Here is a 10,449-nt window from a genome sequence, read left to right on the forward strand (position 1 = left end):
CTGTTTCAACGAGCAATCGATTCATAAAGAGTTGGCATTGATTGTTGCTATTGTTACAGTTGCCATTTTCGACAGTACTAACATCGGGGTAGTCCGTTGTTTTAAAAACCCTCATCTTCCAATTCTTTCATTGCCTCTGTTCGTTGATCTTCTCCTAACTCTCTCCACATTCTCATGATGTTTTGGACCCTGTCTTCTTCTACCACTGTTTTGGTGTCATCTTCCGTTTTGGTTTGACGTACCTTTCTTTTGGAAGTCTTTCCTTTGTTCCTACAATTCCTTCCTATGTGTCCTTTCTCGTTACATATGAAGCATCTTCCCTCTTTTCTCCTTGATTCTTCTTCGTCTTTGGTTAATCTTCTGGTGCTGGTGGATGGTCCACTTTTGCGGTTTCTGTCGTTCAGTCTTTCTCTGTTTCTGGCGCCCCACGCTCCTTCCGAGATAGTGTTGGCACTGATCCAGTTAGCGTCTAGGTTCGCTACTGTGCTCATCCAGTCTTCGATGGTGAGTTGTTCCTTTCCAGTGAGTGCCCCACGAAGGAGGGGTGGCCGGATAGCCTTTTGATAGACCATGATCATGGCTTCGTTGTTGATGCCGCTTTTCCCAGCATCTAGCATGAACCTTGAGTTAAATGCTACTGCATTTTCTCCTTGTTCTATCTTCATTTTCATCAAGGTGGCCGAGGCCATTCCTTTGATGTTTGCCGTTCTGAAACTGGCTGTGAAGGTTTTCATGAAGTCTGCCCATGTGGGGTAGGCATTCTTCTCTTTGTATTCGGTCATCTTGGCTTCGCTCCATGAGGCGGCGTTGCCATCCTTCATGTAGCTGAGGGCCACATATACCTTTTTCTTGTCGGTGTTGTAGATGGTGTTGTTGATATCAAAGTGTAGATCGGTGGACGATATCCACCTTTGGGCTTTATCTGGGGTTCCATCAAAGTCATCAATTTTCCCGATCATCGTGGGTTTGGGGGCTGCAGCGTTAGACATGGTGTGTGGTGGTGGGATATGGGATAGAGCAGGTGCGGCAGGGAGTATCTGTGGAGTGGGAGGTGGTACCGGGTCGCCGCCTGCTGCAAACTCTTCAAAGTCGTTCTCGTCGTAGATGTTTCTACGGTTACTGGGGGATCATGTTGTGTTGTGGGCAGTAGCTGTGGGTGGCTTCCTGCGTAGTACTGTAGCCAACGTGTTCTGGCTTCGTAGAAAGTGTCTGCTTGTTCTCTGGTGTAGAGTCGGGTTACGTCTGGTTGGGGAAAGGGAGGTGGTGCTGCTATCCTTTCTTGTCCGGATGATGTCGGTGGGGTTGCTGTTTGTGGGTTATCTGAGCTTCCTCTTGCTCTCTGGGATCTGGTTGTTGGTCGTTGCAACGTCTTGTCGACTTTTTCTTCCCAAACCTAAATAGGTGGGACTTCTGGTTAGGAATACAATTCTTTTGTTACGCACAAAGTGCTTAACAAAGTCTGAGGGTCCGTCGAGGTTTGTAAAAAGACTTATCCGAAGACAAGTTCGAGAACATAGTTCTGAGTGGAGGTTTTCCAACGGGAGTTGGTCTTCTTCTGAATAGAAGTCTGATCTTAGAAGTCTAGCTTTGTAAGCGTAAACTGCGTAGAATTGTATTGGAGAATACTACTGCTGTTACATGGTATTTATAATGGAAAGGAATCGGTGATAGGAGTTAGGTCCTATCTAGGGCAGGTCCGTCTGTTAAGGACTAAGTACTATAATAGGTACTGTGAATGCGAGAGGAACGGAAGTGTACGTGAAGGAAATGAGTCATCGGTCCGATGGTATAACCGATGAGTAAAAAAAAATGAGTAGTCCTTAAATATCCAATAGAGATCGTAACAGTGACAGGGATTGAGTCTGCTAACCACGACATGACGGGAATGCGATAAGAAAAATCGATTCCTCACAGGACCAAGGCCCGCAGAAGGGCCTAGCACACAAGCTAAGCCAATTCCCCACCTTGTCCTCCATTACTCTGTCACCCTGTCCCCATACTCTGCAGCTCTGCAACTCCAAAGAGGCCACAGTTCTGACACTTGCACGTGGCATTTAAGACCACTGTCCCCTTTGTTTTGGATACCAGCCCCAAATATCCTGGTAGACTTCAACCCTCAAAGATTCCCAAAGCCTCAGCATGGACAACACAGCATAACCTCTGATTCTGCATGTAGTATATACCCTGTACCCTTAGCTTACATCTTCATTGTCCACATTGTTGTGCCCAGTGTCTCTTTGACCGTTGTCATGCACCAAAGTTGATTGGTAGCATGGACAGGTGTCAAGAATGAAGCAAATATTCAAAAAGACTCGCCTTTGCGCCACACAGGCACAGTGCCATGTGGAATAGTAATTAATATTGCATTTTTCAAACTTGTGGCTGATCAGCACCACCTCTATTAGGCAATTTAGTCGCGCTCACCTTTGTTTTTCCATTTGGTACTTTCGGCATCTTGGCATTTTGGCAAATTTTCACGTCGCCACTGGCTACACATTGCACCCTTGCTTTTGTCGTTCTCCCTTACTTTTCTCTTTACTCAGTCCCACCATGGGACCCTTGCTCTCTTTTTTATTTTCACCTGATGGTTGCTTCTGGATCCCCATTTTAGTTCACCTCTTTGTCACCTCCACCCTCCTCCTCATCTTCTTTGCTCCCCCACCATATCTGATGTCACCACTCTCTATCTGCTTCTGTCGCTGATCCGTTGACCACCATGTGCCACTGCTGATATCAGCAAAGCCCCGGCGGTGTTGATGATGAGAACTGTAGTTAGAAAACCACACACAAAACAAACTAACACACAATCCTCCCAGATTCCACAGGACTTGTTTATAGGCTTTGCCTCCTAAAACAGTGGGTGCTCTGGTTGTTCATGGGATAGTATGTATAGTAATCCTTCAAAGTAAAACCCAGAGATGTATGGGTGTGGGTTTTTGAGGAGGAGGGATAGTTGATTATGTAAGATAGGGGCTTATAATGAGTATGGAAGGGCACTACCTTCCTAATTGTAGCACAAGGTAGGTTTGAGAATGACAAGGTGACAATGTTCCCAGTGATAGCAGGCTCCTGATGCACAGACTGTAGTGTTCAGAAGGACTCTAATCGAAAGGGATAATAATGACTTTAGAAGTGACAAGTGACAATGACAGCAGTTAACAGTGGTAGCAGTGGGAAGTGTTGTGGCTACACTGTGGTTGTACAACCAATGCCTGACCTGCTGCAATATTAATTGTAAACATGATGATATACTATGACAATTAAGAGTGATCAGCAGTAAGAAGTGGATTTGGGATTAGAGAAGAAGTCTGGATTGGATTTATTTTTCTTACAAGGTAAAAAACAGGGGGTTTATATAGTAAAAAGAAGGTAGGCTATGCACAGTATAGCTGTGCAAAAAAAATGAAAAAGAACATAAAGGAAGGAATGTACGCTGATAAATCCTGCATAAGTAGTACAGGATAAAATCATCAAAATAAGGGGAAAAAAGAGATAGAACAACAAATGCTGTGTAGGTAATATCACAGGTTTGTACAGCCATAAAATAAAGTCCAGTAGCAGAAAGAGAGCAAGAAAATCATGATTTCATGTAAAGATGCATTAAAAAAGGGCAAAGCAAAAAAAATATCAGTATCAACACAGTTCCTTTATTGTCAGTCAGGCATTCTAAAAATATATATGTCCATAAAAATGATTCAAAAATCACAAATAATTGCACTGAAAATGAATGTTCTGCTGAAAAAAAAAGGAACTGGAGCCACCGGTCCACCACCTAGTCCAAATCCAACAGTTCCATGGCTTTACCAATAGTCTGGTTGTAGTGGACCCCCCGGTCAAACGAGGAAGGGAGAGGGGTAGTTCCAATTTGGAACAAGTGAGTCCCAGGCAGCGTGTGGTAGGTGTAGCTGTAGCAAAGACAATGGACAAAGGATAAATGTACCCAAGTGAAAGGGACAGCAATGTACATAGGCAACGCGAGGGGATGAACCTTCTCCAGCTCAAAAACTACCCACCCACACTCTAACCAGGTGAGATGAGTGACCAATGATTTAACAGTGGATGACAGCAGATCAACATCATAAAGTTGGACCTGTTGCCCAATGTGGACCGGTGTCATGCACCAAAGTTGATTGGTAGCATGGACAGGCGTCAAGAATGAAGCAAATATTCAAAAAGACTCGCCTTTGCATCACACAGGCACAGTGCCATGTGGTATAGTAATTAATATTGCCTTTTTCAAACTTGTGGCTGATCAGCACCACCTCTATTAGGCAATCCAGTTGCGCTCACCTTTGTTTTTTCCATTTGGTACTTTCCGCATTTCAGCATTTTGGGCAAATTTTTGCGTCACCACTGGCTACACATTGCATTGTGCCCTCGCCTTCATTGTTTCCCTTACTCCCCTTCCTTTGCCTAGCCCGACCATGGGTCCCTTTACTTACTTTTTTAATTCTCACCCGACGGTCACTTCTGGATCCCTATTCTGGTACACCTCCTTGTCACCTCCATCCTCCTCCTCATCTGTCTTAACTCCCCCCCCATATCTGATGTCACCACTTTCCATCTGTTTCTGTAGCCAATCCGTCAACCACCATGTGCCGCTGCTGATATCAGCAAAGCCCCGGCAGCTGGTCCAAATTGGGCAAAAGGTCCAACTTCATGACATTGATCTTCCATCATATACCATCAAAACATTGGTCGCTCGTCTTGCCTGGTTGGAGCATGGGTGGGTAGTTTTTGAGCTGGAGAAGATTCATCCCCTTCTGTGGCCCATGTACATCGCCGTCCCATTCACTTGGGTACACTTATCTTTCGTCCATCGTCACAGCTACAGCTACAGCTACCACACGCTGCCTGGGATTCACTTGTTCCAAATTGGAACTACTCCCCTCCCTCCCTCGTTTGACCAGGTGGTCCAGTACAACAAGTCCATTGGTAAGGCTGTGGAACCGTCGGATTTGGACTGGGTGGTGGACCGGTGGCTCCAGTTTCTTTTTTTCAGCAGAACATTCATTTACAGTGCAATTATTTTTGATTTTTGAATCATTTTTATGGACACATATTTTTTTAGAATGCCTGACTGACAATAAAGGAACTGTGTTGATACTGATATTTATTTATTTTTGCTTTGCCCTTTTTTACTGCATCTTCCCATGACATCATGATTTTCTTGCTCTCTTTCTGCTATTGGACTTTACTTTATGGCTGTACAAACCTGTAACATTACTTACACAGCATTCATTGTTCTATCTCTTTCTTTTCCTTATTTTGACAATCTTATCCTGTACTACCCACGCAGGATTTGTCAGCATACAGTCCTTCTTTCATGTTCTTTCTCATTCTTTTTGCACAGCTATACTGTGTATAGCCTCCCTTTCTTTTACTATATAAACCCCTGTATTTTACCTTTCAAGAAAAAGAAATCCAATCCAGACTTCTTCTCTAAATCTCAAGTTCACTACTCTGCTACTTGTGATCCAGTGTAGTCACAACACTTCCCGCTGCTACCACTGTTAACTGCTGTCATCGTCACTCGTCACTTTTTTGAAAGTAATTCTCATCCCTCTCAATTAGAGTCCTTCTGAGCACTACAGTCTGTGCATCAGGAGCCTGCTATCACTGGGAACTTTGTCACCTCATCACTTTGTCATCCTCAAACCTACCTTGTGCTACAATTAGCAAGGTAGTGCTTGTCTATACCTGCCACAAAGCCCCTATCTTCTACATTCCAACTATCCCTCCTCCTCAAAACCCACACCCATAGATCTCTGGGTTTTACTTTGAAGGATTGTCATACATACCACCCCACAAACAACCAGAGCACCCACTGTTCTAGGAGGCAAAGCCCATAAACAAGTTCTGCGGAATCTGGGAGGATTGTGTGTTAGTTTGTTTTGTGTGTGGTTTTCTAACAACAGTTCTCATCATCGACACCGGCTGCTGGGGCTTTGCTTATATTAGCAGTGGCACATGGTGGTTGATGAATCAGCAACAGAAGTGGACGGAGAGCGGTGACATCAAGTGTGATGGAGGGGCAAGGAAGACAGGTGGGAGGAGCAAAGAGGTGACAAAAAGTAGATTAAGATGGGGATCCAGAAGCAGCCATCTGGTGAGGATAGAAAAGAGTGTAAAGGGCCCATAGTGGGGCTAAGTAAAGGAAAAAGGGTAGGGGAAAATGACAAAAGCGAGGTGCAATGTGTAGCCAGTGGAGGCACGAAAAATTGCCAAAATGCCGAAAGTACCAAATGGAAAGCAAAGGTGAGCATGACTTGATTGCCTAATAGAGGTGGTGCTGATAAGCCACAAGTTTGAAAAAGGCAATATTAATTACTATTCCATGTGGTACTGTGCATGTGTGGTGCAAAGGTGAGTCTTTTGAATATTCACTTCATTTTTGACACCTGTCCATGTTATTAATCAACTTTGGTGCATGACAGCATATAGAGCTTCTCATTGAACTTTGAGCTTAGTATACTTACAAATTGCAAATTAATTCATAACCTCTAAAACCCACCTTCCATGTCTCATAAGTATTCACTCATGCTGCTATTAATTTGTTCACTCTTGCCCTGTCCTCTCTGCAGACAACCAAGAGGAAGCTTCCATTGCCAAAGTTGTTGATGAATACCACATGGGAAGGGAGAAATAATGGCCTTGTTCACTGGTTGAACTTCCCATCAGACTACAACAAGTGGATGAAGCATAAGGATCTCAATGACTGCCAGGCCTTGGACAATTAGATTGCATCTCAATGTGCCCCAAAGAGATAAATAAGGAGGGTGTAAGCCAAGGCTTAAATCAATTGGACCCTGCTCCTTGTTGGGGTGTCATTGTGTCAGATTAGATATAAAAGACATGCTTATTTGTACAGTAGCTCACTCTTCCCTCTTTTTCTATTATATACTGGTCAAAAAATCTGATATTGCCTTCTCTTAATGTTTTCACTATACCTTAAAAGCCCTTATATTATTTTTGACAGTCGTTTATGAACCTGGAGTGTCACTATCAGGACTAGGACAAAACGACTGCCAAGAAGGTCCAGACAGTGATGCGTGATATGTTTATCAAACATTTGGGAGCCATTCCTCCTGCCAATGACCAACAAATCTGAAATTTGACACAGCACAGGTGTATAGACCTGAAGCGGACTTAAGCCCTTGATCTGACAGCCGCAGGTGATGAGATGTACGTTTCAAACCGAGAGATGTGGACAGAGTCGATGCTCATTGGAGGAACTGGGAGCTTGTAAAATCAGCGAGAGCGTTACCTCGGTTTATCCCACTAAAGCACCCGCTACAAGCGATTCTTCATTGGTCACACTCAACACTAGACCATTATGTGAGAACGAACTTCATCAGAGAGGAAGAAATCGCTACCGCACCTGCGGTTCGATTGATATTGTCATCACTATAATCACATATTCATGTTAATTTCGCCTTATCCTCAAGGCTGTAAGATCCGGAACATCATCGAGTATGTTAACAATGACATGTGTGGCATTAGCATACGATAGAATTGGCATTGCAAGCGATGGGGAAAGGCAGTTTAAGCCATGTCCACGGATGGCTCCAGAGATTTTTGGGGCTACATTCGACGCTCTTGTTACAGAGCTGTGGTCACGATAAAGATAGAAGTGACTGTACATATCACCAGTGCCATATTACTTGACGGCATCTCTCTAAATGTAGCGCAGGCGTTAAATGAGGGGGCGTCCAGGCTTTTGGGTCCCCAACGGAAGATTTGCAGAATGAATGCCAGGAAAGAGTAACATGGCCCGTTCAACCCGAGCTAGAACATGAGTCTATTTTGAAAGAGACGGATAAACATATAAAATTGGAAGATAAAAATGAGCCTGGGCCTCGCCATTGAGAAAACCTGGATTATTGCTTTGTGGTGGTGCTAGAGAGACAGAGGAATGTTGTATAGGGAGCGGTGGTCCAGGTCGTGGTACGGTACGGACCTATTCGGAACAGGCCGCGGCGTAATGCCAATGAGCAAGCACGTAAAGGTCGGTTATGTATTTCATACATTCTTTGTAGTACACTTTGTAGTACAGAGCCTTCATTTCCTCCATACTCATCATCAGCTCAACGAATTAACGATCTTTGTATTGCCAGCATAAACACACTTCAACGCCCATACGCATTTACCTGGCCAACTGTTGACGCGGTGAGTAACGTTTATGTGCGACGAGCTCAAGCTTATAACGCATACATGCCAGAAAGACCTTTTCACTTCGAATGTCGTTTGAATGTCTCCTCAACAGGATGCAGACTTCCACCCCAGGTTCAGACAAAGGTCTAACACAAACTCGTTTGCCTCTTTCCCTTGGCGTAGAAACAGAGTCGAGACAACATCATCATCGCCTCCAGTCACGCAGCCCATTCCGTTATCCTTTGAAGCTCTCATCGAGGCGTTAACCCCGCCAGCAGTTCCAAGCTTGAATCATGCGCGCTCGCTGGCTGTCGCACTTGTCAAGCATTCCCCATTGCCAAGGCCAGCTACCTTAAACCCCGTCGTGGCCTCACTATGTGCGGTCGATTCTCCTTCGCCTTTGCAGATAGCCGGCTACGACATTATGTCCACGTATTGGGAAAGGCACGAATCAAAGCTTGCCACAGCAGATCGGCTTGCATACTTCACTCTGTTCCTCAAGCCTACTACAGCCTGGTCTCAGGAATTATGGGAACCTCGCTTCAAAGCATTACGTGCCCTCACAAAATCGGGAGCTGACATCGCAGGAAATGAGTTGTCTCTTCTTCACGTCCTCAAAACGTGGATATCAGGCGCATGTGATGGTTTGACCTCGGCCAGTACCATCGATCAGATTGAGCGAACAGAGCGAGAACGGAGTTTCGAAACTCTTACTTCTTTCCTTGCTACAATTCTGGAGACCTCTGAAATAGTAGCACGGGTCTCAGATGATGAGCTTGCAAGTGTGCTGCAGTTTTACGCGGATTTGGTCGTACAAGCCCTGGATGTCCCAACGGAGGTCGTAACTTCAGAACCGATGGCATTGTCATCTTCACTCCCCCATGCTGAACCACCATTGGGCACAGGAGTCCCCCTCCCAAGACCTCCATTTGGTAATCACCGGCGTCACCCCTCGTCATTATCCATCCAATCAACTCCTATATCCACCCCACCCAAACACCCTGCCGATTCCATCGTCACTGTATATCTCAATCACCTGTCTTCTCAGCTCAAAACCCTGACACCCAAATCCCTTACACTCATTCTGCCTATTCTCTTTCGTGCACAGGCGTTCTTTGCTTCGCCCTTACCTCGTTTGTCTATCAGTCAGAAACCTCATGGGCTCCCACCTATTGAGGAAAGGCTCCAAAAGATACTTAATTCATTGTTCATGGGGCCATATTCGACCACTTGCATGATTATTCTAAAACGTCACTTGTTTCCTCCGAGTGACGCTGAAGAGGATATGCAATCATCAATCATCCTCTCCACAGGCGCTCACAGAACTCTTCGCAACAACATTCGGCGAGGCCTATTCAGCAAGCTAGCTAGAGCCTACATATCGAGGTCGAGCTCGATGTCATACACCTCGTCTGGTGCTCCTGGGCATATGGACCTCGAACGTGAAGTCATGGAAAGTGCTTGGTCCAAGGACGAGATCTCAGGTTGGGACCATGCTAGGCTCGGACGCGTTCTTTGCAAAGCCGTTGAGGCTTGGGTGGGCTTCCATGCAGTCGATGATGTATACGATCCAGGAACAGAAAGAATCATGGATGAGGCGGCAGGGACTTTGAGAGACATATTCCAGGAATTAGACGAGAGAGAAGAGAGCGCAGACATGGATGAAGAAGAGGCCATTGTCACCGGGGGGATACTTCATCAACTCGCTAACTTCATCCGCCCATTCAAGTAAGCTTTTACCTTATTTTTCGATATATGTGGAAGATATGCTGGCAACTGATGTTACTTCAAGGAACCCAGACGGGACTCCTTTCATTATACCACTCTCCCAGCCATATGATGCGCCAAGCCCGTTCCTTCGCACGCTGTCGTCGCTTTTAGCCCGAGATCACTCCACTTACATGATGCCTTTGTTGTCATCCACACTGCTATCGATTGCAGAACACCTCACTGATAGTGATACTGCAAAACTTCCTGCTGTAATGTTTGAACAGCACGATCTCTCTCCCGCATCTCCTGAATGGCTGAGTAACTGGAGAGGCATATTAGAAAATCGGATCTTATTCGGTCAAACACGAGCTATGACAAGAGTCGAAATCATAAAAGGACTACAGTCTGTCTACGACTCTATAAAGGATATGCCCAAATATCGGGTGCCTCTTGCAGATTTGGTGTTCAAGTTCTGCAGGAAACAAGTGGAAGAGTCCCTAGAAGACTCGAACCAATATTGTGACATTATGTGGCGTATTTTGGGAGATGAGGTCGTCCTGCAGACTGTAGAAGAAACAAGCAAAG

The 10,449-nt window shown here is 45.1% G+C and overlaps 1 protein-coding gene across 1 annotated transcript; it reads left to right on the plus strand.

Moving 5' to 3' along the window:
- Window positions 1-7,336: 7,336 nt before the first annotated feature.
- Window positions 7,337-7,855, plus strand: SERLADRAFT_477804 (uncharacterized protein; the record flags this gene model as incomplete). The annotated part of the gene is made up of 1 exon (XM_007323023.1): window positions 7,337-7,855. One exon carries the CDS (start codon window positions 7,553-7,555, stop codon window positions 7,766-7,768), a length of 216 nt encoding a protein of 71 aa, XP_007323085.1.
- Window positions 7,856-10,449: the final 2,594 nt, after the last annotated feature.

The sequence above is a fragment of the Serpula lacrymans genome (genome assembly GCF_000218685.1).
Source record: "Serpula lacrymans var. lacrymans S7.9 unplaced genomic scaffold SERLAscaffold_14, whole genome shotgun sequence".
In the NCBI taxonomy this organism is placed as follows: Eukaryota; Fungi; Basidiomycota; class Agaricomycetes; order Boletales; family Serpulaceae; genus Serpula; species Serpula lacrymans.